The 27,819-nt window shown below is 30.7% G+C and overlaps 2 protein-coding genes across 4 annotated transcripts; both read left to right on the top strand.

Annotated features, from left to right (window-relative positions):
* The first annotated feature begins 387 nt into the window (after nucleotides 1–387).
* LOC114294858 (uncharacterized) lies at nucleotides 388–8,281 on the top strand. Of its 3 annotated transcripts, XR_014341863.1 has the most exons (6): nucleotides 388–940; nucleotides 1,623–1,926; nucleotides 2,554–2,679; nucleotides 7,195–7,266; nucleotides 7,825–7,995; nucleotides 8,081–8,281. XR_014341863.1 is itself a non-coding variant. In XM_028239026.2 (3 exons), the coding sequence occupies exons 1-3, from the start codon at nucleotides 936–938 to the stop codon at nucleotides 2,617–2,619; spliced, it is 375 nt and encodes a 124-aa protein (XP_028094827.2). In that variant the 5' UTR covers nucleotides 390–935; the 3' UTR covers nucleotides 2,620–2,843. The 3 variants fall into 3 exon arrangements, 1 of the variants encoding a protein (XP_028094827.2); XR_014341864.1 differs by lacking the exons at nucleotides 7,825–7,995; nucleotides 8,081–8,281 and having other exon boundaries at nucleotides 389–940; nucleotides 7,195–7,332; XM_028239026.2 differs by lacking the exons at nucleotides 7,195–7,266; nucleotides 7,825–7,995; nucleotides 8,081–8,281 and having other exon boundaries at nucleotides 390–940; nucleotides 2,554–2,843.
* Nucleotides 8,282–23,369: 15,088 nt separating this feature from the next.
* Nucleotides 23,370–27,791, top strand: LOC114294860 (putative serine/threonine-protein kinase PBL1). The gene is made up of 5 exons (XM_028239033.2): nucleotides 23,370–23,648; nucleotides 24,843–25,514; nucleotides 25,891–26,145; nucleotides 26,248–26,367; nucleotides 26,828–27,791. The coding sequence occupies exons 2-5, from the start codon at nucleotides 24,888–24,890 to the stop codon at nucleotides 27,455–27,457; spliced, it is 1,632 nt and encodes a 543-aa protein (XP_028094834.1). The 5' UTR covers nucleotides 23,370–23,648; nucleotides 24,843–24,887; the 3' UTR covers nucleotides 27,458–27,791.
* The last annotated feature ends 28 nt before the right edge of the window (nucleotides 27,792–27,819 follow it).

Genomic DNA, 27,819 nt, shown 5'->3' with positions numbered 1-27,819 from the left:
CTTTTTTTCTTTACTTTTTGCACATAAAGAAAAATCAAAAAGTGATCTCAAATATATTAATTTTTTTTATATCACATTTTAATTAAAAAGTCAAAAAATTACTAAAAAAATTTATTCCAAAAGAGGCCTACAATAATTGTAATCTAAATAAAATAATATACTAAAATAACCTTGACTATTTTAACAAGCCAAACAAAACCTAAGTTAATTTAAGCCGTCAACTCCTAATCCCACTATCAATTGGTTGATTTCTGATATACATTTTCAACAATGGGAGGTGATCGAAAATACATTACTCGAATGGCTCGAAATATTTGAAATGACATCGTTTTAAATGTAAAATATTATTATTTTAACACATTTAAATCATTGGAACTACAGCCACCTAATATTTTTCATAGATTTTTCCTCCTATGCTCGAGTCAACTTCTAATCCCAGTATCAATTGGTTCATTCCTGATATACATTTTTCCTCCAAATACTTAGCCCAATTGTGGAAGACGAAGAAGTGATTGTGAATTTGCAAGTACACAGTGAGTCCACTATTCTTCTCCTCCTCACAATGCAATCGAAGAGTCAACAACAAAAACAACAAGAACAACATCCATGGCAGATCAAAGTTCATGCCAAGTCCAAACTCTTCGATTTCAAATTCAATGTCACCAACACTTTATCCACTTCCAACTCATTTCCATTTCCCATCAATCTGAACCTCAATCTCAGTCTCTGTCCTTCTGTCTTCCAATTCAAGAATAAACCAGACCCCCAGCTTCCCCTTCCCAGGAAAGGAAAATCCTTCAAAACCAAATTCCTCCGCTTTCTTGGGAAAATTCGGCCTCCACACACCAAGAAAAAAGCCTCTTCCGTCAAGCAAATCTCAAATCTTGGACACCCAGAACCTCATTTTCAGGTAAATCAACCCAGAATATTTTCTCATGAGGTATTGCTTTATGGGAAATTAGTAAAGCAAAAACTGTGTTTGTTTGTTTGTTTGTTTTTTTGTTTTTTTTTCTCTCTCTCTGTAAAATTACTTTTTATAAGCTATCTGCTATTATTTTTTGGGCTTATTTTGCTGTAACTTTATAATCTTTGGGTTAATTTCATTTTTATCTTCAAATTATTATTTTTTTTTTTTTGCCATTTCATCTCTAAGCAATCAATATCATGTCTTTAGTCCTAGAGTTTCTAATTTCGGATCATGTGGTCCAATTGAAGACGATTGTTCAAATCAATAATCGTTGAAGCCTAATTTGATAGGCGAAAAAATCATTTTAAAATTTGAACAAATTAAGTGAGGGCAAGGAAAGGAATAGGATGAGAGAGAACAAGAGGTGGAGAAGAAATTGGATGTTTGGTTGTAGCGTGTAAGTTGTTTAATATAGTGCGAGTAAGAAGATTAGTGATTGGTTATATGATTTATGTTAATTATTTTTTTGCACCTTAGGTTAAGTTCACACCGTTACTAATTGAGACGAGTGTCTCCAATTGAACCATATTAGCTAAAATTAGAAATTTTATGAATTAAATTGATGAAATTGATAGTTTGTATATGAAATTTTTAAGTAAATTAGTCCTACCTAATCTTTATGCTGATTTTTGCAATTTGACATATGTGATTGCAGGAACCAGTGTTTGTCAGTTCTATTGTCATTGGAATCATTTCTTCTGTCCCAATTGATCTCTCAGAAAGATCATAAGGGAATCATCTTGTGTAGTTTGATCATCTTGCTTTACCTTTCTTTAATTTTCAAGAAACTTGTTACAATGAGAACAAGGAATGTATTGGTTATTGTAATTGTAGCAATGCTCAGTTGTGCAATTGGGGTTTATCTAAGCAACATCTTCAAGATTAGCGAAGGTTATGTTTCAGATTGTGTTTGGAAAGCATTGAATTATTCACTCAAACTCTTCTCCTTTTTTGTCCAGGTAAAATTCTAGTTCAGATGTGCTATGAACACAAAAAAAATTCACATAATCGATATAGATGTGAGATAAATGATTGATCACATATGTAGAATTCACCATGTCTCGTGGCTGTGTCTTGTTTTGTGAAAATCTTTTGTGCACTTGGATTTACTCATTTTAGTTATGTGTTTTGAAAAAAGTTTAGGAATAATGGAGATGGGAGAAGCTAATTGCAAACTAATGAAGTGCAAGTGAATGTGCTTTCGAGACACAGTTGGAAATCAATAATGTAATATTGTATTTGGTTGAGAAATTTGAAAAGAAAAAAAAAATGTAGGTAAAATATAAATAAAATATATTTATATTTCACTTAATTTCATATATCTTTTTTTTTTTCAAATCCAAATCTCTCCCCAAATCTCCCGATCAAACACAACGTGTGAAATGTGTTCGGTGCAACTGTGCAAATAAGAACTGTGCCCGGGAACACTCACTTACACTTCATTTTTTGATGCCTCCAATTTTTTTTGGTTTCCTTTTTTCTTTTTTTTCTTTTTAAATATATTTCTCTCATTTCTATTTTTGGGTATACATTTTTGTGATGAATACATTAACCTAATTATTAGTGGGTCACTTCATGTTTTTCAGGTAATCCACTCGAGGTTTTCACAGCATGTTGGGGATCAAACAGGGGACAACTATTGGGTTACTTGACCTCCTAACCCCTTCATTCTCATGTATTGGTGGTTATTGCCAAGCCATTCAAATGTTGAGGTTTGTTCAGTTGTGTTTTTGTCCTTGTTTTTGTTTTTTTGTTTTTTTTTTTCAAACACAAGGTCTGACTCTTTTTTCTAAAATAGTTTTTAGTGGCAATTGTTGTAACATTTTATGCCATCTCTAATGTTATATAAAATATCCAGTTCTTATGTTTTAATACATATGTATGCCTGTTTGATAATTGTGTTTTGAAAAGAATTCCTGCTGAGTCATAGTTCTTTGTCTCTCCTATTGTTTTAATTCTTGGTATAAATTACTATAAAATTAGGGCGAATTACTCTAGCAGTCTTTATAGTTTTGGAGTCGTATTACTTTAATCCTTAACTTTTTAATTATGATACATTTGACCTTGAATTTTAAATTTTGTTCGAAATAAGGACAATTGTAGATATCATTGCTTAATTTTAAGGGCAAAATCGTCAATTTAACAAAATATAAACTAATTTGATAAAAATAAATATCAAAAAAAATATTTTTAAAAATTTTTAAAAATTATTTTTACTTACCAAAGATAAAATTATTTAAAATTGATAAATTTTAGATATTTATTTTTTTTATTAAATTAATTTTTATTATATGTTTGGATGATGATCATGTAGTAGGTGGTTGTTAGGATTTTACTGTGTAATCGATATATTTAATATATGAAATATTTTTAGTTGTGGATTTTTTAATTTAATGGATTAGTTTAATAATAATATCAAAGTTGTCTCAATATTTGACTTTTGAAAAAATAGAAAATAATTTAATGAAAATAAAAATAATCACCCATTACATGATCATCATTTAAACACATAATAAAAATTAATTTGGTAACAAAAAAAACTAAATGTTTAAAAAATTTATCAATTTTATATAATTTTATCTTTAGGGATAGAAATAATTTTAAAAAATTCAAAATATTTTTTTGATTAGTTTATATTTTAGACTAATTACTTAGAAGTCCTGTTTATAAATGTTATGATAGCTCAAGTCCTATTTAAGCTTTTTTAAATCAATAAGTTCTGTTTAGTAAGACTGAGTATATTATCAGTTTTTCTTAATTTTTAAAACTAAAAATATTATCAATTTTGTATAGTAGTATTCAAGATAATTATTTTACTAACCGATGAAAAAAAACAGAGCATGAGATTAAACGTTTTTGATCTTCTACTTATTGATTTGATACAACTATCCAATAAAATTGAAAATATTATCAATTTTTTTTTCAATTTTAAAACTGAGAACATTATTAATTTTTTCATTTTTAAAGTTTTTTTATTTTATTTTTTTATTTTTTAGTTTTGTACATCAATGTTCTATCATCATGATCTTAAAATTTTCAGTTTTACATAAAAAATATATATATATATATATATATTTTTTTAATTTTTTCAAAAAAAAACATTTTTTTTTGTTTTGTTTTTGTTTTTGTTTTTGTTTTTTTTTTGCACATAATTCTTTTTTTAAAAAATTTCAATTTGAAAATAGATATTTTAAAGTTTTGAAAATCAAAATAAATGTCAAATTATCATGTTCCTATATAGATAATCATAAATGATGGACAATCATTATTTGAAAGCAATTCCGACCATTAAAAATTTAATAAGATTTGAAGGTTCAAAAAATTTTAATTAGGATTTAATAAGTTCATAAATTAGGATTTGTGTGTAAATGTCTCTATATTTTATTAAATTAACGATTTTATCCTTAAAATTAAACAGTAGTATCTTCAATTATCTTTATTTAAAATTCAAAATTAAATATTTTATAATTAAAAAATCATAAATTAAAATGACACAACTCTTAAAGTATTAAGACTGTTAATATAATTCGTCTACAAAACCATGGTTGGCATAGTGCGCAATGACACAGAATGAACCCAACAAAACACAAAAATATACCTAACATCATGCACAGTGACAAAAATAACGAGAGAGACAAGAATTGAACTCAAGAATCAAAATCTTTGGAAATCAAAACTCATATAAGTTTATGTGGGGGTGTTTTGAGAAGTTGATAAAAAGTTAGTTTTTAATTTTTTATCAAGTTTTTTAGTTTTTTAGAAAATGATTTGAGAAGTTGATAAAAAGTTAACTTTTGACTTTTTAATTTAATATTTATTTATGGTGTCGAATCAAATTAAAATGATCAAAATATCTTTACCTAACATAAGAAATTTATTTTTTTACTTTTTTGTCATAGGCCCCAATTTATAATTTTATCACTTGCGTTTTCATCTCTTTCCAAATGAATTTTGTTGCGTTTTTTATTGTCAATTTTTTTCTCCTTGGATCAAAAACGTGACTTTTTGCTTGACTTCCAAAACGGCACTAATTATCTTAAAATTTTGAACTGTTAGGAAATAAAAGTTTCAAAATAAATAATATATATATGCACTCAGATCATATGATTGTAAATGCAGAAGACATGGACTTTTTTATTTTTTATTTTTTAGAGTATACTCATTGTTAGCCATAGATGGATAAAGGATACGATAGAAAATGAAACTTTTATTAAGAGATTGTAGACTAGAGTTTTTAAAGTCGCTGTTTGTTGGGAGAGAAGAGGAATGGAAATTTCACTTGTTAACTCAAACCTCCATAAATTGAAAATTGGTGATGAAGAGCCACTGGCTCAAGCAATTTTCATGACATGAATTATAGCCTATAGGCTAGGAATTGAGGTAGAGTTTGACAATTGTTTTTTTCAGTAGGTTTTTTTTTAAAAAAAAAAATGGCTTTTTTAAGAGTTAAAAAGCATATGCATTTGTAATTGTTAAAAAAGTTTTTTTTTATTTTTTTATTTTTTATTGGAGTTTGGTGTTTTTTTACTTAAATTACCATATTACTACCCTTAAGTCTTCGTTTGAAAATAATTAAATAACTTGATTTTTTAATTTTTTAACTATTTTAACATGCTTTTTTTAGCCTCGTTTGTTTTTTATTTTTGATTTTTTTAACTTTTGTGAAAGAAAAAATATAATGATTATAATTTGGATATGATTTTTTGCCTTATTGACTTATATAATCAATTTTATCTTTTGTACTTTTTAAACAAAAAATCCATTGCCAAACATAGCCTTTTTTGGCTTCGTTTGGAAAGAAGGGTTGGGCTATTTTAGGTATAAAAAGATTAAATAGATTTTTTAGTTTAACAAGATAAAAAATCACATCTAATCCATAATTATTACATTATTTCTCTCATAAAAAGTCAAATAAGCCAAAAGTCTTTTCCAAACTAAACCTTTTAACCCTAGTTAAAATAACCAAAAAGTTAAAAAGACAATCCACTTCCCAAACGAACTCTAGGCTACTTTGGTTATTTTAATCATAAAAAAATAAAATAAACAAAAAGTCAATAAGATAATCACATTTAAACTATAATTATTTTATTTTTTCACTCAAAAAAATCAAAAACCTTTTCCGAAACGAAATTTTTTAGGTTTCGTTTGGAAAGTGGGTTAGCTTTTTGGCTTTTTAACTTTTTTGGGTATTTTAGTAGGCTATTTTAATTTTTTTAACTATTTTAGTAGCTTAAATTTTTTGTGTTTAGAAAGATAGTTGGATTTTTTTATAGTTAGATGTGATATTTGTGAGAAAAAAAATAAAATGATTATGGGTTTAATGTGACATTTTGTCTTATTAGCTATTTTAATCTATTTTGTCTTTTAGTGAATTTTAACTCAAAAAGCCAAAAAATAACCTTCGCCAAAAAGTTAAAATAGCGAACAAGTTTAAAAAATAAAAAAATCAACTCACATCACAAATGAAGGCTTAGAGGTTACTAGCTTATGGCTTTTAGCTTTTTATTAAGGGTTTTTTTGGCTATGTGAGTTGGGTTAGGTTAGGACTAAATTAGCCATTAAAAAATTTTAAAAAACTAAAAAATTAATAAAATAAAATATCACATTCAAATTATAATCATTTTATTTTTATTTTTACGAAAGTCAAAAACCAACCCAAATGAACTTTTTAGTCCCAAACTAAAAAGTCTCAACTCCAAAAAAGCCAACTAAAAAAGTTTGTCAATCGACAACTAAAGAAACTGTGTGTTTTTAGACTGCATAAATTTTTTAAGGCCTATGGGCATATTTGTTTTTTCTCTCAATATATGTTTTTTGAGAAAAAATTTCAAAAACATATTTGGTTGAATTTTTTTTTCAATCACTTTTCTCTGTATTATACGTCAATCAATTATTTTTTCTTTCTCGTCTCTCCTTTTCAATCACTTTTTCTCATACCTATCTATTTAACTAAAAAAAAATGTCAAATCAACCTAAACTCTAAAGGTATAAAACTATTTTCAAAATATACAACCAAATAAATTTTTAAATTTTTTAAACTCTCTTCAAAAAGTTATTTTTAAAATAAAATTTCAAAACACAAACGAAACAATTATATCCTCCGTGTGTTTGGTGAAGAAGAAAATGTAACTTTGCAATGGTGCTTGAACCTAGAAGGTTAGAAATTTGTTAGTTAGCTTAGTGGGTGACGACTGAGATTTTGAAGTTTGCTCCCTTTCATGTCGCAGGTTCGAATCTTCTAACTAGTAAATGCATACCTTGGGGCCACAAATTACAGGGCATAAGTCCTATTTCGAAAGGTTTGTTCGGGTTATAAAGATTTAGTAGTACGCATAAGCTGGCTCAAAATACCCTACATGACCCCCCCCAAAAAAAAAAATGGCAGGAGTTTATTGAATAAAGATGTAATCTAGCTTTTAATGGCACCTTTTCTTTTCTTTTCTTAAATTACCATATTATGACCCTTAAAAGGATGTGGCTAATGCTCCAAACTACCGGGTAAATATGGTTTTTGTACAATGTTACATAGGTTCTCACAAGAGTGATTTTACTTTACACCACAAAATTATCTCTTTACATTCTTAAAATATTAAGGCTCTGTTTGGTTGCATTTTCAAATTACATTTCAACATCATCACTCGCGCTTCACGTTTGGATAGCACTTTCAAAATACAATTCTACCATATAATTCAAACTACGATTTGAAAACCCGTTTGGCAACCTATGATTCATTTCTCAACTTTCAACGTTTCAACCTTTTTCTTCTTCCTTTCTGAAAAGCTTTCATCTCCATGTCTCTCTGAAAATTTTCGTGTGAACTAATCTACTCATCTTCCTTTGTCTGTGTGAAAGATCAGACTGAAGATTCGTCACGGGTAGTTTTCACATAGAACTCAGATCATTTTATAAATGGTGAAAAAACAGAACAGATAGGCAACAGATAGCAAAACTGAGTGCGGAGGACGAAGGGGTGACTGAACTGAATAACTGGCCGGTTGACCGGCAAGTTGTCCCTAGAGGTTCAGAAGGTGCAAAACAATTTTTTTTTTCTTTTCTTTTATATTTATTTATTCTTTTTTCCTTACAGTCGTATACTGATTACTTTGTTTGCAGGTTTTGACTTCGCCTTTGCTTTCCTTCATTGTAGCTGTGTTGAACAGACAACTAGAGTAGGAGTGGTACGTGTATTGCGAAGTGAAATTACATGATTAACCTTATTCATTTTGTTGTCATTCAAATCAAGAGGGGTAAATTGGTAATTTTACACACAAATTTCAATCCCCCCAATTATATGACCCGTTCATGGGTAAGTACAATAATGCATATGAAAAAGTGATTCTTTTATTAAATTAATAAAATGTAATAAATGAAAAAAATTGATAATGTTCGATAAAGTTTACGTTTTGATTTGTATTTAAAAATATTAAACACACTGATTTATGTTAATTTTGATTAATACGTATTCTGAAAAGTTGTTGACTTCAAATAGAAAATTTATTTTGAAAAAAAAATTATTCAAAAAAATTACTGAAAAAAATTAATTGAAGAAAAAATCAATTTTTAATTTAAGTATTTTAAAAATTGTTTGGTTATTATTGTTGATAAAAATATGGATATCGATATCTGAGCTGTGTGTTTAATTATAAATTATTGGTTGAATTAAGTTTTGAAAACTATTTTCAAAACACATCACCAAACAAATTTTCACCTTTCACATGTCACATCAAACTTTCAAAACTTAATTCAAAATACATCTTCAAAACACAATTCAACACTCTATTTAAAAACCATAAACAAACAAATTTTCTACACTCAAATCATAATTCTACAACTCACAAACTCAAAATACAACTCATACTCTCAAATCACATTTACAAAACACAACCAAATGCAGGCTAAATTTTTATTTTATTTTTTTACAATTTTCATAATATCAGTTTAAAACTCTCATTCCTAGTTTCTTCACCTCGACTCCATCACCACTACCTCCACCGGCCCACCATTGCGACCCTAATGAAATTAAACAATTTCGTTGTTCATACTAAGAAACAAGCAACAGAAAATCTGAAATTAACAATGTTGTCAATGTGTAGTAGATTGTTGAACCATAGTTCAGTAACCCCATTACTTTCGTCAGATGTGCCCTATGTCACCTTACTGCATCCATCAAACCCAATACCTGATACCCCTCTTCTCCTTGGGCACTGGATTTTAAGCACCATTGTTGGCTCCATAGTAACCCCAAGCTATAAAGCAACCGTTGTTGCAATTGAACTGCTATGCAATCACTTCATCATTTACCGAAAGCTTGAAACAGTGCGCATTCAATAAACAAACACTGCCACACTATTAAAAGAAGGAATATTTAGCTATAGAAATCCATACGAAAGCATATATTATTTTCCATATTTGACAGTCAAATAAGTACATACCCTTTAAAAAAAAAAACGAAACTAACTGTTACTCCATCAAGTCTAGTAATACACTGTTCATCTCTCAATTGATTTATTTACCAAATTACTTGATACAGTATCCAATTCCAAAACCTAATTCGAATGATTTCATAAATTGATGATCGAAAACAGATCAAGCGAATCCTAAATCGCATAAAAAATTAGCGGTTCCAAAGAATTTAAAAGTGAAATAAGTAAAATACATTCCTGAACGTCTTCTAAACTAGGATTTGAAAGGTTTGGGCGTAAGGAGAAGAGTACAAAAGTAAAACTGGTATTATAAAAATCATAAAAAAATAAAATAAAATTTTAATATTTTAAAGGTATAAGGAGATGGTTAGTCTATATAGAATCACTCTCCCACAAATGATAATTTTTATTTTCATTTTTTAAAGTAGCCTTTTTTTTAGAGGTTATTGGTTTATTTTGGAAACTAAGTTAAAAGTTTGTTTTTTGATTTTTTTTTTTAAAGTATAAAAATTAAGGAAATGACGTGACTCAAAAAGTCAAAAAGTTAACTTTTAACCGAGTTTCCAAAGTAGCTTATGACTTTTAGCTTTTCATTAAAAATACAGTGTGCTTTTTAGACTGCATAATTTTTTTGGAGCCTATGGATACGATTGGTTTGTCTCTCAAAACATATTTTTTTTAAAAAATCCAAAAAACATGTTTGGTCGAAATTTTTTTTAAAAAAAAATTCTAAATTCACTTTTCTCTATTCTCTCTCATTCTCAATCACTTTTTCTTTCACACTCATCCAACCAAATACAAAAAATATCAAATCATCTCAAATTCTAAAATTCTAAAATTATTTTCAAAATATATGACTAAATAAAATTTTAAATTTTTTAAACTGTCTCAAAAAAATTATTTTTAAAATAATATTTCAAAACACAAATCAAATAATTATTTCCATTTGGCAAGGAGGTTTGAGACTATTTTAGTCACAAAAAACAAAATATGTTATTTTAGTCACAACAAACAAAACATCACATCTAACCTATAATCATTACACTCTTCTCTAAAAAAAAATCAAAAAATCAAAAAGTCAAAAAATTATTCTCAAATCATATTTTTTAACCTAAATTAAAATAGTCAAAAAAATAAAAAAATCAACCCCTTTTCCAAACGGAGGCTATGTCTCGCATGTGTTTGGTGAAAAAGAAAATGCAACTTTGCAGTGGTGCTTGAACCTAGAAGGTTAGAAATTTGTGTGTGAAGATAGCATGAGTTTATTGAATAAAAAGGGGAAAGAGACAGAAAATCAGTGGACAAATGAGAAAACCATGATCATGACTATGACATGAGAAAGCCATGACAAAATGAGTAAAAAAGAATGGTATGGTGATTAAATTTGAATATTTTACAAGAAAAATTATTGAAAATTTTATTTATAGGGGTATATGACATTTAGTTGAAGGATTGTACATAATTAATAAAATTGTTTGGTGAGAAAGATAAATTATTATTTTAACTAATAATTTTTTTCATTTTGACCTATTTCAGATTGTCAATTACTAGTTACTAGAAAAGTCACCAGCAATGGCTACCTGGTGGTGGTGATGGTGGTGGTGGTGATATAAACAAATAGATAGATTAAAGAGATAGACAAGTGACATATGAACAAATATATAGCATTGGATAGATAGGTGGAATAATAAATAGATAGACATATACGCAGAGGTAATATGATTTTTCATTCTGTTAGGTTCCAAAAGTCTTAAAATTAGATTGTCTTATTTTATGTTATTATAAAATATGGAATGGAAGGCTTATTGAACCAATTTATTGGCAAAACATGAAATGATGTTTAAATTTTGATGTTCAACTTTTAATATCGTGTAATGTAATTCAATGAAAAAAAATTGTAGGCTATTCAAACACTTTCATTTTACATAAGTTGAATATGAAATGTTAACTAATATTCAATTAACTTGACTACTACTAGACTAAGCCTTTATTTGGCAATTTGGATTGAATTGAGTATAGGGTTATTTTAGTTATAAAAAGATAAAATAAGTTTTTTAGCCTAATAATATAAAATATCACATTCAACCCACAATTATTACATTCGTTCTCTCATAAAAATAAAAATAAAATCAAAATGCCTATTCCACATGAGACTTTTTAACTCTAAACTAAAATAGCAAAAAAGCTAAAAAGTCAACCAACTTCCCAAATCAACTATAAAACAAAACTTTTTATGGGGCATTAAAAGGTTATTTTTTAATTTTTAAAATTACTTTTTAACAAAAAATTAGAATTATGGCCGTTTTCCTAAAATTATTTATAATTTTTATTTTTTAAAGCACAAAAAATAAAAATAAAATAAAAAACTAAGCAAGCCTTATATAATTTTAGGCCTCGTTTGACATATTATAGTTTTAGCCTAAAAATGAAAAAGTTACTCAAAAAATCAAAAAGTCTATAACCTATATGAAAAAGTCAAATATTCCCTTCTTTTTTTTTCTATTTTTTGCACATATTTTTCGTAAAAAATCAAAAAGTCATTTCAAACATATTAATTTCTTTTTACCTCATACATTAGTTAAAAAATCAAAAAATTATTAAAATAGTTTGTTCCTAAACGATACCTTAATCCGGCTTTTTCAAAGCTAAATAATATTTGTCTTGAATTTTTTAAACAACTTCTATTTAATTAAATTTTTAAATTTTATCCTATTTTAAAAAGACAAAAAAACAAGTTTGCTGAAATAATAAAAAAACAATTTTTTCATATATATATTTCTATTTTTTAGGTAGAAATAATTTTAAAATATATTTTTTTTTATATTTATTTTTTATCAAACTATTTAGGGAGTGTTTGGGAAGAGAGGGTGAGGCTAATATAGTCTAAAATGGAAAATAAGCAAAAAAGTGGTACTGTTCATAGTTTTTTTTTTTTAAAAAAAATATAGGCTCTGCGCTGCTGTCACAGCCGGAAATTTGTACATTAACGGAAAAATTACTATTTTGCCCCTTTATATCTATTTAAAAAATAAAAAGTTAGGGATAAATTTGTTATTTTAAATTTAAACATCATTTTAACACACTTTCTAATACAATAACTCAACTAAAAATTTATCTCATCTTCCCAAATATAAAATTAAAATAACCTATTAAAATAGCCACTTTCCAAACGAGACCTTAAAAGAATTAAAAAAATAAATTCTAAAAACTTTTGAGTTGGCCATTGTGTAAACCACGTGATCTCGGAGAGAACGTAATAAATTCTTAACGTGACGTGGCCGGTTCAGAGTCAAAAAGCCTCTCAACCGGTCTATTTGACCCCCACGCGCATACGCAAGAGAACGCATGCTTCTTTTCACACTTTAGATTATTTACAACTATAATATCGGTCTATTTGGTAACGTTTACGTTTTTAATTTATATTTATAAAAATTTTATAAATTAATTTTTATTTATTTTTAAAAAAACATAAACTACAAACGCATTTGGTAATTAATAAAATATTTAAAAAAATTAAAAATATAAAAAAATAGTAAGAAATGGCAAGTAGTGGCAAGTGGCGGCGGAAAACGGTGGGTGGTGGGTATCAGGTGGTGGTGGGTGGTGGGTGGTGGCAGGTGGTGGGTGGTGGATGGTGGCAGGTGGTGGGTGGCGGAGACAGGTGGGTGGTGGGTGGCGGGTGGCGGGTGGCGGGTGGTGGTAGTGGCGGATGGTGGTAGTGGGTGGGTGGGTGATGGTGGCGGGTGATGGGTGGTGGTGGCAAGTAGGTGGCGGATGGCGGGTGGTGGTGGGTGGTGGCGGGTAGGTGGTGGGTGGTAGCGGGTAGGTGATGGGTGGTGATGGTGGGCGGGTGGGTAACGATGGGAAGATGGTGGGTGGTAGAGAGTAGGTGGTGGTGGTGGTGGTGGTGGTGGTGGGCGGTGATGGTAGGTGGGTGGCGGATGGCGGGTGGTGGTGGGTGACGGGCGGTGGTGGGTGGTGGCAGGTGGTGGATGGGTGGGTGGGTGGGTGACGGTAGCGGGTGGTTGCGAATGGGTGGTAGTGGTGATGGGTAGTGGTGGCGGGTGATGGTGGTGGTGATAGTGATGGTGAGTAATGGTGGCAGTGGCGGTGGCGGATGGGTAACAGGTGGCTGGTGGTGATGGGTGGCTGGTGGTGGCGGGTGGCTGGTGAGTGGCGGTGGCGGTGGCGATGGGCGGTGGATAGTAGTGGCGGGTGGATGGCAGGTGGGTGGTGGTGGTGGTGATGGGTGGTGGCGGAAGACGGTGGTGGAAAATGGTGTCGGGTGGTGGCTAGTGTTGGGTGGTAAAAAAAAAAAAATTTTGAAAACTCAAAATGGAAACACATTTTTTGAATTTATATTTTTTGGTTAAATTTATAAACTGAGACCACTGATTTATAAATCAAAAAGTTACCAAACAAGTTTTTATTTGAGTTTTTTAAATTTTTGTAAATATAAACAGAAAACTGAAAACGTAAGTGTTATCAAACGGCACCAGTGTTTTAAAAATATGGTTAAAAATTAATTTTTGATTTTTTTTTTTTAGTTTTTTAGCTTTTTTTTCCTTAAGGAGGAAGTTTGTTAAAAGCTAATAAATGACTTTTAATCTACTTTTCAAAATATCTCTAGAATTTTCTTTTCAAAATTTTATTTAGAAAAAAAAAAAAAAAACTTATAAATCTCATATGAAAGGATGTTAATCCATTTAGTCTTAAGAATTTTTTTTATGAACCAATTAGTCTTTTTTATTTTAAAAAGTTATGTTTATTTGATTTGATATTATTTGAGTTTAAGTGAATGTCATTTTGTGATTCATTTTTCAAGTTTTTTTATTTGTTTTTGAGATAGGACTAAAAAGGTGAGGCGGGGAAGTTTTTTTTGGAGGGATTGATTGCTGAAGTATTGGTTGTTGAGTGCGAAAATCTACGATTGTGTTTGGTGTAGCTTTGTAATCATAATTCCATCATTCTGTTTGCACCATCAGTTTGGTTAGCGTTTTCAAAATTTGATTTCATACCCACTTTTCAAAACACGTCTACCAAGACATCCAATCGGTTGACCGGAATATTTTTTTTTTGTACCTGTTATTTTTATGTTTTAAATAAAAAAATGTTTTCAGATTTAAAAAAAAAAAATTATGAGTTTTGAATAGAATTTTGGGTTGTGTGTTTGATTATAAGTTGTAAGTTTTTTAATCAAATATCATATGCCACATTATTCATTTCAAACTCAATTTAAAACTCATAACCAAACAAATTTTTCACACTCAAATCATAATTCTAAAACTCACAAACTCAAAATACAACTCTATTTTCAAATCATAATTCTAAAACTCTACCAAACACTGCCTATATTTCTGTTAGTGTGGTTTTGGAGTTCTATGTTTCAAAAAAAAATGCACCAAAGAGTTTTTATATAATACAATGATTGGAGTGTTATATTTGGCAAAAATACATTAAAGAATTTTTTTATAATGTTACGTTGTTATGTTTGAAAAAAATACACTAAATTTTTTAATAATGTGTTATATTGGAGTATTACGTTTGAAAAAAATACACTAAAGAGTTTTTGTGTGTTATATTGATTAGAGTATTACGTTTGGAAAAAGAACACTTTAGAGTGTTGCATTGGAGTGTTGCATTTGAAAAAAGTACACTATTTTTTTTTTATGTATTACACTGATTGGAGTGTTACGTTTGGGAAAAATATACTAATGAATGTTCAATGTGCTATATTAGAGTGTTACATTTAGGGGGAAAAATATAATAAAGAGTTTTTTTGAAATGTTACGTTGTTATTTTGAAAAAAAATACATTAAGAAGTTTTTTAATATATTATATTAGAATGTTACGCTTTTGGAATTTTACATTAGAGCGTTACGTTTGGAGAAAATACGCTAAAGAATTTTTTTTGAAGTGTTACTTTTAATAATTTTAACATTATGAGTAAGTCTACATTTATCTCTCAACACATAATATACATGTATTTATATTTGACCGTTTATGTAATTCTTACTAAAAAGAGACATTTGAATCCATAATAAATATAATAAAAAAAAAACAGTTCATAAAATCAATATATAAAAGTTTTTAATATTTCACCCAAACAAAAATTACATTCATCTTATTTTAAAACTTACAGCACATCTGTTAAATCCCAACCGCACTTTCATATTTTGAAAGCGAGTATGGATTGTTTTGAAAAGAGGGTTAAAAATTAATTTTTAAAATTTTTTTTTGAAAAACGTATAAAAAAATAAAAAAATGATATAACTCAAAATAAAATAAAAATTAAAAGATGATTTTTAGCCATCTGTTCAAAATAATCTTATGGGTTGGTTTGGCAAGAGCTCATTGGGCTTTTTTGGTTCAATGAGCCATAAAAGACAGAATAGGCTCATGAGCCACAACAGACAAAAACATCTCATCCAATCCCATAATCATTACACTCTTCTCTCACAAAAAAATTAAAAAAGCTAAAAAGCCAAAAGCCCTTCCCAAACTAAACTTTTGAGCCCAGGCTCATACAGTCAAAAAAGCTAAAAAGTCAAAAAATCAACCCACTTCCCAAACGGAGGCACAACCTTGCGACATTGAAAAAGAGAGACGTTTGTATTGAGGATTGAATCAACCAGTAAAATCCGTGGGCCTCCTCTTCTATTGATCTAATTTTTTTTGAATTATTTTAATTGTAAAAAATAACACACTCATAACTCAAACTTTGGGGTGTGATTATGAGTTCAAGCTGAATAGCATCGACATCTTACAATTTTGACCCAAAAAAAACCCCGACAAAATTAATAGCTTAATTCTTGTTAAAAAGATAAAAATTGATTATTCTTTCTCATTATGGAACTCATGAGTTGTATTGAGATGGGGTTTGGCCAGGTTTATTTTGACAATACGGTTAAAAATCCAACTTTTTGATTTTTTAATTTTTTGAAGTCATATCATTTTTTTTTTTTTTGCACATTTAAAAAAAATTCAAAAAATTAGCTTTTAACATACTTTCTAAAATGGGCCTATGAAAGTCAAAAAATTGATATTTTGTTCTTTTTAGAATCTAAAAATATTACTTTGATTATTTCTATTTTTTTTTTATCTTTATTGATTTTTTAAAAAAAATCGTGTCAATATTTTTACTTTGCTTTTCAGATTTTTCTAGTCTAAACTAAAAATAAAAATCCAAAAAAAATGTCATTGAAAAAAAAAATCACTTTTTAAGATTCTTTTGGGATGTGGGTTGATTTTTTGGTTATTTTAACCTGGGGCTAAAGCATCGTCTGGGATGATTTTTTTGACTTTTATGAGAGAAAAAATAAAATAATTATGTTTTGAATGTGACATTTTTTAGTCTGGACTAAAAAACCTAGTTAAAGCTTGTTCGGGAAGAAAAAACTTGGGAGTTTTTAGCTAAAATAATCACACAAAATAAACTAAAAAGTCAATAAGACAAAATGTCACATCAAATCATAATCATTTCGTGTTTTTCTCATAAAAGTCAAAAAAGTCAAAATAGTCATCTCAAACGAGACTTTTTAGCCCCAGGCTAAAATAGCAAAAAAATCAAAATATTAACCTATATTTCAAACGAATCCTAATGTTTTTTGACTATTTTAGTCTCAACCCACGCCAACACAACTTCCCAAACGAGTGCTTAGGCCTCGTTTGGGAACCCTCTTTTTTAGTAAAAAAGTCAAAAAGTTACTAAATTAGCCAAAAAGTCAAAAATTATATTTTCTCTCTACTTTTTGCACATCTTTTCGTAAAAAATCAAAAAGTCATCCCAAACATACTAATTTTTTTAGCTCATATTTTAGCCAAATAACTAAAAGTTACTAAATTAACCTGTTTCCAAACGAAGCCTAAGCCGAATTTAGTATTAGAAAATTACTAAAGACATATATATCAAACTCCCACATTAGTATTTGTTGTTGGTCTTATAGATTTGTGTTAATTAACTCCAATTTAAGGTAATTTCAGTCAAATTTGTAAATAATTTTCAGCCTCCGTTTGAAAAGTGGGTTGACTTTTTGATTTTTTAACTTTTTGACTATTTTAGCCTAGGGCTAAAAAACCTGGTTTGGGAAGGATTTTTTGACTTTTTTTGTGAGAGATGAGTGTAATGATTATGGGTTGAATTTGATGTTTTGTTTTTTGTGCCTAAAATAATCTATTTTATTTTTTGTGGCTATTTTAGCCCCTAACTCACCAAAACCAACTTCCCAAACTATGCCTAATTGATTGGGAAAAAAAAAAGAAAAGAAAAGAAAAGAAAAACAAGAAAGAAAGAAATGTTTTATGACATTTGAAAAAAATTCAATAAATTTCATAATTTTAGTATAATTAAACTCACATTTTTTTTAAAAGGTGTGAAAATATAAGAATAAATAAAAAATATACACTTTAATATAAAAAGAGATAAACGAATGATATATATTAATGTAAAAGGAATAATAATATTTTTATTTTTATTTACTTGAATTTTTTTAATAAAATATGATTTAAATGTTTTAATATAATTATATTAAAATTACAAAATTTATTGTATTTTTTCTTTAATTTATAAAGAACAAAATAAAAAAAATATGGGCCCAAACTATTTTAACATATTCTTTTCTCTTTTTTATATTTTTTAAGTCGCATAATCTATCAATTTTTTTTATATACTATTTGATAAAAAGTCAAAAAAATTTAAAGAATTCTTAAATGAGTCTAGGACAAACAAAATGATGCTGTTTGGTAAGACCATCTCCAACGGTGAACCAAACCTGGCATCAAATTTAAAATTTGGTGAAAAAGTCACTTTTTGAAGCTCCAACGGTTTCACCAAATCGATATCAAATCCAGAATTCAGCAAAAATGGTACCAAACTGAGTGCAGGCGAAGCATTTCACTAAAGCACTGTTCCTAACCGTTGGGATGAGAGGAACGGGTCGACCATCCGGTTGACCAACCGGTCGCCCCGGAGAAAGTTCAGACAGTTCACAAAAAGGTTCAAAAAAAAAAAAAAAAAATATTTGCTTAGGTGGTCGACCACCCGGTCGACCGGCCGGTTGACCACCCGGTCGACCACCAAAAGTTCAAAAAATTCAAAAAAAAAGGTTCAAACAGGTAAAAAAAAAAAAATTTTTTTTTTGCCGTTACCAGTTGGCCGGTCAACCAACCGGTTGACCAATGCAAATTTGATTAAATGGATTCGATGTTGAACCGTTGGAGCGCGAAGTATCAAATTAAGGAAATGACCCATTTTCGACTCAGATTTGGTAAAACATTTGCTACACCGTTGGAGATGCTCTAAGTGAGTTCGGTTAAAGGTAGGATTGAAACTAAAAATTATACAGTAAATAAATAAAATATTATATTTAAATTATAATTATTTTATTTTATTTTTTATAAAAAAAAGTCAAAAAAATTTTAAAAAATTCATTTCCAAACAAAATTAATTAAGTAATTATTTGGTATAAGTTAAAATAGTACATATTATTTTAATATATTATCTTTTTTAGCACATACTAATTTAATTATTATATTTTTATTTTTTAAATTATATTATTTTTTTATATACCTTTTTATAAAAAAATTAAAAAATATATTTATTTAGATGACCCTAAATAATATCTTAATAAAAAAAATAGACTAAAAAAATTGATTACAAACCAACCAATATGAATTCAAAAATTTGGTAATAATAAGTTATGATTGAATTTTCAAAGTTTGACTAGATGGGCAATGGGGGGAGCTGTCAAGTTGTCACGTCAGTCGAGGCCATCTTCGTTGAATATCAATCTATGTATCTAGGTTGTTGAGGAGAGAGAGAGAAGAGAGAGAGAGAGAGAGAGAGAGAGAGAGAGGAGGTGCCTCCTCATTTCATTACCCACCGCCGAACTTGCCATAATTGTCCTATCCACCTCCCTCTTTCTTTTTCTCTTTCCATTTCTACCCCTGCATTCTCTATGGCATATTTGAGAAGTTGGTTAAAAATTATTTTTTAATTCTTAACTTAGTCCTCTCTCACAAAAATAAAATAAAATAAAATTTTTTAATCATTTTTTTAAAACATTCTTAAATTCTTTTTAGATTCGTTTGGGATACGGGTTAATTTTTTAATTTTTTTATTTTTGTGAGAAAAAATAAAATGATTATGAATTAAATAGTATATTTTGTTATATTTAGCTAAAATAATCTATTTTGTTATATTTTTAGTTTTTTGGCCCTATTAGTAGAAATCTTCAATGTATGATTCCTAAAAAAAGAAAATCAAAGTAAACTTTATCAATTTTAATAAATTTATAAATATTTTGTGAATGCATTATTGATTTGTAATTTTTTTCTGTACTACCCATTTTATTTTATTTTATTTTTTTACCAAAATTTTTACTACTCTTTGATAGGATTACAAATGAGCCCAATTGAATTTTAAAATATTTAATCTCAAGTCATTAGAAATTATTGGAACTCAAATCCAACGTAAATAATCGAGCTCAAATCATCAAATACTTACACAAGCCAACTCAATCACATAAATATTCACATTAACCGAAAAAAAGAAGATCATGAGAAAAATATATGATTTTTTTATTATTAATTCAATAAAATGAACGAATATTTTTAAACATAAACCATTTTTTTATATACAAACATAATAAAATAAAAATTCTATAATTATTAGATTGACTTATTTTTTTCTTCATGAATAATATATACTGAGGCCTCGTTTGGGAACCTTCCTTTTTAGCCAAAAAGTCAAAAAGTTATTAAATTAACTAAAAAGTCAACAACCCATACAAAAAAGTCAAAGATTCTCTTTTCTCTTTACTTTTTGCACATCTTTTCGTAAAAAGTCAAAAAGTCATCCCAAACATACTAGTTTTTTTTAGCTCATATTTTAGCTAAATAATCAAAAAGTTACTAAATTAGTCTGTTCCCAAACGAGGCCTGACTCTACAAAATGAACAATTCGAATCATTTGAATAAAATCTAGGGGTTTTTTTTTTAGGGTCCCTGGTATTATAACTTTATAGTATAAAGAACATCTAATGTTTTCATAATGTCTAAGGTCCCTCAATTTGATCCAGATAAATTATGGTATAGAGAAATTCTGTCCAGAGAAATTCTCTCCAACCCAAAGAAATTCTCTGTTTCTCTCCAACCCAGAGAAATTCTCTGTTTCTCTCCAATCCAGAGAAATTTCTCTAGACCTCTGAAAGAATTTCTCTCTACAGAACTAGAATTTCTCTAGGAGGTTTCTCTATTTCTCTAGACTTTCCAGAGGATTTCTCAAAGAAAATTTACAAAATGGCCAAAATCCCAGAGAATTTTTCTGGATAGAAATTTTCTCCAGAGAAAATGAATGAAGAATTTCTCTCGATCACTTTAAGCCAGAGAAATTCTTTAAGCCAGAGAAATTCTCTCAAAATCAATGAAATTCCCAAAAGGTTCACTCAAATTCTCTTGATCTCACGCTCTGGACTTTCAAATTTCTTTGATCCACTCTCCAGAGAATTTCTCTGGCCTTCCCTCATCTCCAGAGAAATTTCCCTTCTCTCTAGAGAAAATTGAAATTTATCTGAATAAAATTGTTTGTTTTTGTATAGGATCCTTTCTCTGTGAAATCAAAGAAAATTCAAATCCTTTACCAGAGAAAATCCAAAATCTTGACAAACTGAACTGGTTAAATGTTTTTGTATTATATTAACAAAAATACAAGGCTTGAATTTTTGGATATATATGTATATAAAGGAAACATGAATATGGGTTTCTATTGGACACCTTCTTAGCTTTTAGGTTTTCTCTGCTGAGTATTTTTGTTACCTGTCAACACAGGTGTGAAAACTATGAACTGCAAGTCGGCACAGAGAAATTCATACGTCCAGAGAAAATTCACACATCTTGAGAAAATTCATAAAATTCATAGTCTAGAGAAAATTCACACAATCCGGAGAAAATTCAATCTGATTTGCTTACATACTCGGCCTTTGAACCTTGCCGAAGTTATCAACCTTGTAGAACAACAAGACATCAAATGCTTTGACACCTTGCCCACTACTACTACCACTCTCTCTCTCTCTCTCTCCCTCTCTAACTGGCTTTGAAAATGTCTGTTAATCTGATACAAAATCTTAGACTACTCCTCCTATTAACTTTAGCATCGGGATTATTACTAGTAATCGTACACTATTCCTCATCATCCGATCCATCTCCCTCTTTATCATCATCATTATCATCCTGGTGGGATGGTAGTAGTAGTGCTACTACTACTAGTTCTATTTCTACAGAGTGGAGATCCGCGCAAGCCACGTACTACGCGGCGGTGGACCCCCGTGACACGGTGGGAAGAGCATGTAGGTACAACGACCTGGTGAAGGGCGGGTACGGAATGTCGACAACGGGACTGAGCAGCACAGTGTTCGAGAGAGGCCAGATCTGCGGAGCCTGCTTCGAGGTCAGGTGTGTGGAAGATCTCCGTCGGTGACACAGTCATCATATATGCTCCAGATCCAAACCCAAAAAATGAGGAACAGGCAATTGCTAGAGCCCATCACATTAACCAGAAGAGAGAAGTGAAAGTTATATACATAGAAGCAGTGGTTGACAAAATCTCAAGCAATCAAAAAGATGATGAATATAGAAGTGGTGGAGTAGTTGATCTTCTTGGGGTTGGTGTAGGTCTTCTTCTTGCTCTTCTTTGTGTCGCAGCAGAGGCGAGTACCAGGTGGTGGGTGGACTCCTTTGGGGTGTTGTAGTTGTGCTCAGCAACCCTATCCCTGCCAAACGCTTCACCATCCGTAGATCTGACGTTGCTTCCTACCGATCCACCAGAGCAAATCGCCAAGGAGAGAGAGGAGGGTTTTTTGGGTCTAAGTCTAGGGCTGATGATTCAGAGTTGGGATTTGGGAGTAGGGTAGATGAAGATCTTGAAGCTTTTGTTCATTTGGTTATAGGGGGAGAGAGAGAGAGGAATCGTGGGCAAATAGTCAAATTTCTCTGATATATGTTTAGGGACCTTAGACATCAAAAAATAATTTTGTGAATCTCTTCTATTACGAAAAGTTGGGGAAGGACCCTAAACTAATTTTCTCTAAAATCTATGATGAGTTTAACGGGCCCTTCAAATTATCTTAGAGAAGCCAAATTCTAAACTTTAATAAATACAAACAATGTTTCATGTACAAAAAAATCTAAGGACAAAATGGAATAAAGCTTTCATATGAAAGTGAAACCCATACATGTAAGATCGACCCTCATATGAAAGTTTGTATGCACAAATTTTCCATGGCCTATTTTAGAAAGATGGTAAAAAGTGATTTTTTTACTTTTAACCAAGTTTTTGACTTTATTAGACAAATGAATTTGAAAAGTTGGTAAAAAGTTACTTTTGATTTTTTTGATTAATACTTGTTTATGATGTCAAATCATAATAAAATGATCAAATTACCCCTATTTAGTTTAAAATGTTTATAATTGCACTCATGTGACATATTTTGACCCATAAATAGTAGAATTATAATTTAATCATGGACTAAAAACCAACTTCTCAAATAAAAAAAATATAAAAAAATCAACTTTTAACTTTTGTTACCAAAAAAAAAAAAAAGTGGCTTAGCTTCCTCGCACAAGCATATGTAAATAGTATTTTTTTAATGAATAAATCACTATTTTGTTATGAAAAACAACAATGATTCATCCCATTAAAAACATCACCACTAATAGTACTAATGCATTAAAAAAGTAAAAAAAAAAAATACAACTCCAAAATCAAAATATCGCATCATTAATGGCGGGACCCACTGCCACCTAATTAGTGGGAGCACTAATTAGTACTCCCAAGCATTTTTCTATGAAAAAAAAAAGAAAACATTGAGGGTAAAAATGTAAAAAGAAATAATGACTTTCCCTGAACAACGATTAATGATTATTGTTATTTTTTAAATTTGAAAAAACAATGAATAACTTTAATTGGTTTGACCACTGCCTCTTTGGGGCTCCTTTTTTATTCCCCTTAGCCTCACCAAATTCTCTCTCATCTTTTTTAGCTTACTTTTCTCTCTCTTAAAAAATCCCCTCTCACCTTTCCCATTTTTGCTCCCTCACATTTGACTAGTTTTAGGGTTTGTTCTTCATCATCCCATATCAAACCTCACAAAATTTTGAATTGCACAGTTTGTTGTTTGGTAATTGATTCAGAAAAATCCAAAAACTCTTTTTTCCGAAGAGCTCTCGAGATCAGTCGAAGCTGCAAGAACCATTGTTGTCAGGTTTGATTTTTTATCTACTTTTGCCTTATTTTTGTTGGGTTTTTTTGGCAGATTTTCTCGGCAAGTTGGAATTTTAATTTTAAAAATTATATTAATTGAAAAGTTTTAATTTTTTTTGTGTGTTTGTATATGTGCTTTTTGATCCCCTTTGATCATGGAAATGAGATACCCACTTGTCAATTGTCATCCGATTTTGTTTTTTATTTTTTGTGAAATTTTGAGTCCTTTTTGGATCTAGGTTGATTTATTGATCTCTTGAAATTCATGTTAATTGGTGTGTTATTGAGTTTTCTGTTGTCAGAAATTGATTTCTATGGTTTTTTATTTTGTTTTGTTTTGTTTTTTTTTTTTTTTTGGACATTTATGAAGGCAGGGTATTAGCTACCTACATACATGTGTGCATACCTAGAAACACAAGTTCATAAACATAATTACATACAATTGTGATTTGTAGTTTAAGTTGGTTCCTTCACAACTTAACTAATTCATTGTTGAGTGGTGAGTTTTCACTGAATGGACACATATGCGTGGGACCCACATTTCGTTTCGTGGGACCCACTATTTGTCTCACTTATATGTCTAAAAATCTGTTGTTTAGGCATTATTGTATGAATGTTTGATTTATGAAGGTTCTTTGGTTCTTCATGGTGGTATTTACTTATTTAAGTAGGGTGTGTTTTTGAGTATTAAACTGAACTTGAATTGCCAATGGCATTTTATGCATTTAATGTAATGCATAAAAAATGGCAGTCATTTCTGTGAATAATATTGAATTTTCATAGAGGGTGTTTTTAGTTGCTTCTAAATCTTGAAATCTTGAAATGTCCGGTTTACTTCAGAATTCTCTTGAATTGCCCAAAGCCGGAAAATTGTTAATGTGAATATCGGTCATGGATTTCTTCCTCAAAACCATATTTAAGGCACAATGGAATCCTTTTTATGTGATGTCACCATACGAATCTTACAAACTTTTTTTACTCATTGATGTGACACGTATCGTATTATTGGCGTGCCTTGTTTGATATTCCAATGTTCCATTATTGTATGCCACGCGAATTAATAAGATTTGTTAATTTGTATAGCATTTTCGTTAACTGATTCATTATTGTTTTCATGTGAGTAAGATTAGTACTAAGATTTGAGATTTCATGTGTGTTGATATGCATTCTTTCTATTTTCCCCCTCTTTTTGCAGGAATATATAGTAAAACCTGGTTAAGCTAAAAATTTGAAATATAAGATGGGCTGTTTCACAGTTTTGAAGAGTAAGAAGAAAAAACCCGAGCAGAGTAGTCACGTCACACGTGTCAACCCTCAGGAACATTCACCAACTACATTACCCGAACCACACATCCCAACCCGTGCTTTGCAATCTGCACCCCCTAGTTTTAGGACCCGAGTGAAACCAGTTCAGCCAATAAACAGAGTAACAAACAGTAGAACAAGGGCATTGTCTGCCCCGTCTTATCTCAACGCAGCAGAACAAGATGCTCTTTCATCAATTGAATGCGAGGTACAAGAAGAGTCCAAGAGTCGGATTGGATCGATGAAGGAACATCGGTCCCCAAGTCCACAACCACTTCCTCTTCCATCTCAAATTCAGATTCAGAGTTCCTCTGTTCTGAAGACTATGGGAAGCTTTAAATCCATGACTGCCAGTGGCCCGCTCAATGCTTCTGGACCATTGCCACTGCCTCCTTCAGGAACACTACGGAATTTTTCATATGAAGAAATTTTATCTGCTTGCCATCATTTCTCTCCAGAACGATGTATGTCAGAAGGTCTTTCTTCCGTGATATATAGAGCTTCCTTCGGGGATGATAAAAAACTTGAAGCCACTGTTACTCGCCTTCACCCCTCCACACAGGTATTACTTAATTTTTTCTTTTATTGAATTGACTATTTGAGAATTTCTTAATCTTGCATCTAAATGGTTTTAGATAGAAGTATCGGGATATCTATTGGTATCAGCGACACGGTCATATATCGTACAGTATTGGCTGATGTATCGATAAATAACAGTACGGGAAGTCCAAAATCCTGATACGTAATGGACGATATGATATGTAATAGGCGATACAATGCGTAACGGCTGATAATTAAAACCCTAACCAAGAAAAATGAATATGTTGGCAATACTGATTCATGTGATAAGGTGCTGGTTTTTGGGGTTTTTTTTTTATATTAAAAAATTTTGAGCCTTTTAAGAAATAATCTCACCATTTCAGTGTTCTTCCTTCTAGGGTTTGAGGGAATTTGTGAATGAGGTGAACACTCTTGCATCTTTGCAACATCCTAACCTCTGTAAGTTGATCGGTTTCCATGCACGTGAGGGATCAGAACAAAGGATGTTGGTTTATGAGAGGCTTTTCCATGGTAGCTTGGACCGGCTTTTTGGGAGATCGGAAGGTACCCCTATCAATTGGAATGCCCGAATGAAAATTGCTCTATGTGCCGCACAAGGTCTCACATTCTTGCACGAGGAAGGGCCTTTCCAGGTATCAGAACTAACCTGCAGTATTATATTTCATGTGAATGAACTTGATGCCTGAATGAAAGTTGTTTGTCATATTCACTGAATGCTCTCCGTGCATCTGCAGGCAATGTTCAATGAATTTTCAACTGCCAATATACAGATTGATAAAGATTTTAGTGCAAAGCTTTCAGGATATGGTTGCATTAACCACATCCCGGAGATTGAGATCTCCAACAGTTCAGTTGTAAGTCCTCTTAGTCAGAAGAATCAATTTTATTTTTAATTTCAGTAAAAGGGTGCCAAAGTATAGGAGTACTACCCGAATACATCGGACCTATACAAGTATACTATGCCTATGTATCTACTGAAATATCCAGTCCTCCCAAAAGATCCACAAAAAATATTTAAACAAAGGGAAAAGCCTTAAAAAGGCAACATCGTGTCATCCAACTTATGTACTGAGAGCCTGACCTTAAAAAGCCCTGATGTTCAAACGAAAAACAACCAGTTCCTATGCCTGCCTTTGCTTCGCTAACTGTCATCGGTTTGTTCTTTTGATATCACCCGGTAAATGGATATTGTTCATCACTGCTTAACAGTTTTACTTTAAAAATCCTTGTGTTTGACCCAATACAATCCTTATTTTCTGTAATGATCTCCTCGAGTCTCCACTTATTAGCTTCTTGTTTTACTTACTTTTGCAGGCATTGGCAAATCTGTCAGTGGAGACGGTGGAGAGAGGGCTGCTCACCCCGAAGAGCAATGTTTGGTGTTTTGGTATTGTGCTTCTTGAATTACTCACAGGCAGGAAGAATCGTGATAGCCGTCATCCAAAGGAAGAGAGGAACTTGGTTAAGTGGAGCCGACCTTTCTTGGCCGATGATTGTAGACTATCACTGATCATGGACCCTCAGCTAAAAGGCCGATTCCCAGCAAAAGCAACTAGAACAGTAGCTGACATAGCTCAAAGATGTCTTCAAAACGATCCATCAGAAAGGCCCACGATGAGAATCGTCGTTGAGCATCTGAAAACAATACAAGACATGAAGTATTCATGCTTGTTTCCATTGCAAGAGCCGGGAACAGTTGCCGGTAAACATATGTCTAGATCCCCGAGCCTGAATGGCATCGTTACCCCACCTCCCAAGTCAAGTTTATCTCCATCTCCGACGACACAAAGACCATCTATTTCTCCAACAAGGCCACCTCCATTGCCGATGTCTCTACCTCCCCGAACGTGCTCCTCCACGTTCTGTTTGGAGGTAATTGATCGGCAAGAAAGCCGGAAATCGTCATCGTCGTCGGTTCGAAGGACTAGTGTTGAAGGATTTTGATTGTTGATATGGAATTTTTTTCTTTCTTTTTTGTGGTTGATTATGCTTGATATATAGAAGATAAAGATATGGTTTTTTTCCACCTTCCCATGCCTTGGGAAGATAATATGGGGGAAATGATATTTTTGTAGATAAATTCTGTCTTAGCTTGAATTCAATTAGTTTAATTAGTTTTCCCCCTATCCAGAATGCTGCTGAGAGATCTTTCTCCCCACTTTTTATTTTTATTTTCTGGGAACTCTTATTTTTCTATAAGAGGATTATTCCCAGTGTGTAGCTCATTATCATTGGACAAAGAGAGTAAAACGACCCTTGTGTCAAGTTTAGTCTCCAAGTTAGCGGTCTTCAACCGACTTCTATTT

The sequence above is a fragment of the Camellia sinensis genome, chromosome 10, assembly GCF_055761805.1.
Source record: "Camellia sinensis isolate YWXY chromosome 10, ASM5576180v1, whole genome shotgun sequence".
NCBI classification, from domain to species: domain Eukaryota; kingdom Viridiplantae; phylum Streptophyta; class Magnoliopsida; order Ericales; family Theaceae; genus Camellia; species Camellia sinensis.
Note: the sequence above shows the minus strand (reverse complement) of the source record. Positions and strands in the feature narration are given on the sequence as shown.

What these genes read in the sequence shown, in the direction of transcription:
- LOC114294858 (XM_028239026.2), top strand. An exon ending in TCTTCTCCTTTTTTGTCCAG is followed by an intron (nt 1,927 to 2,553) that starts GTAAAATTCTAG and finishes CATGTTTTTCAG; the next exon opens with GTAATCCACTCGAGGTTTTC.
- LOC114294860 (XM_028239033.2), top strand. Translation starts at nt 24,888, where the DNA reads ATGGGCTGTTTCACAGTTTTGAAGAGTAAGAAGAAAAAACCCGAGCAG. An exon ending in GCCTTCACCCCTCCACACAG is followed by an intron (nt 25,515 to 25,890) that starts GTATTACTTAAT and finishes TCTTCCTTCTAG; the next exon opens with GGTTTGAGGGAATTTGTGAA. An exon ending in ACGAGGAAGGGCCTTTCCAG is followed by an intron (nt 26,146 to 26,247) that starts GTATCAGAACTA and finishes GTGCATCTGCAG; the next exon opens with GCAATGTTCAATGAATTTTC.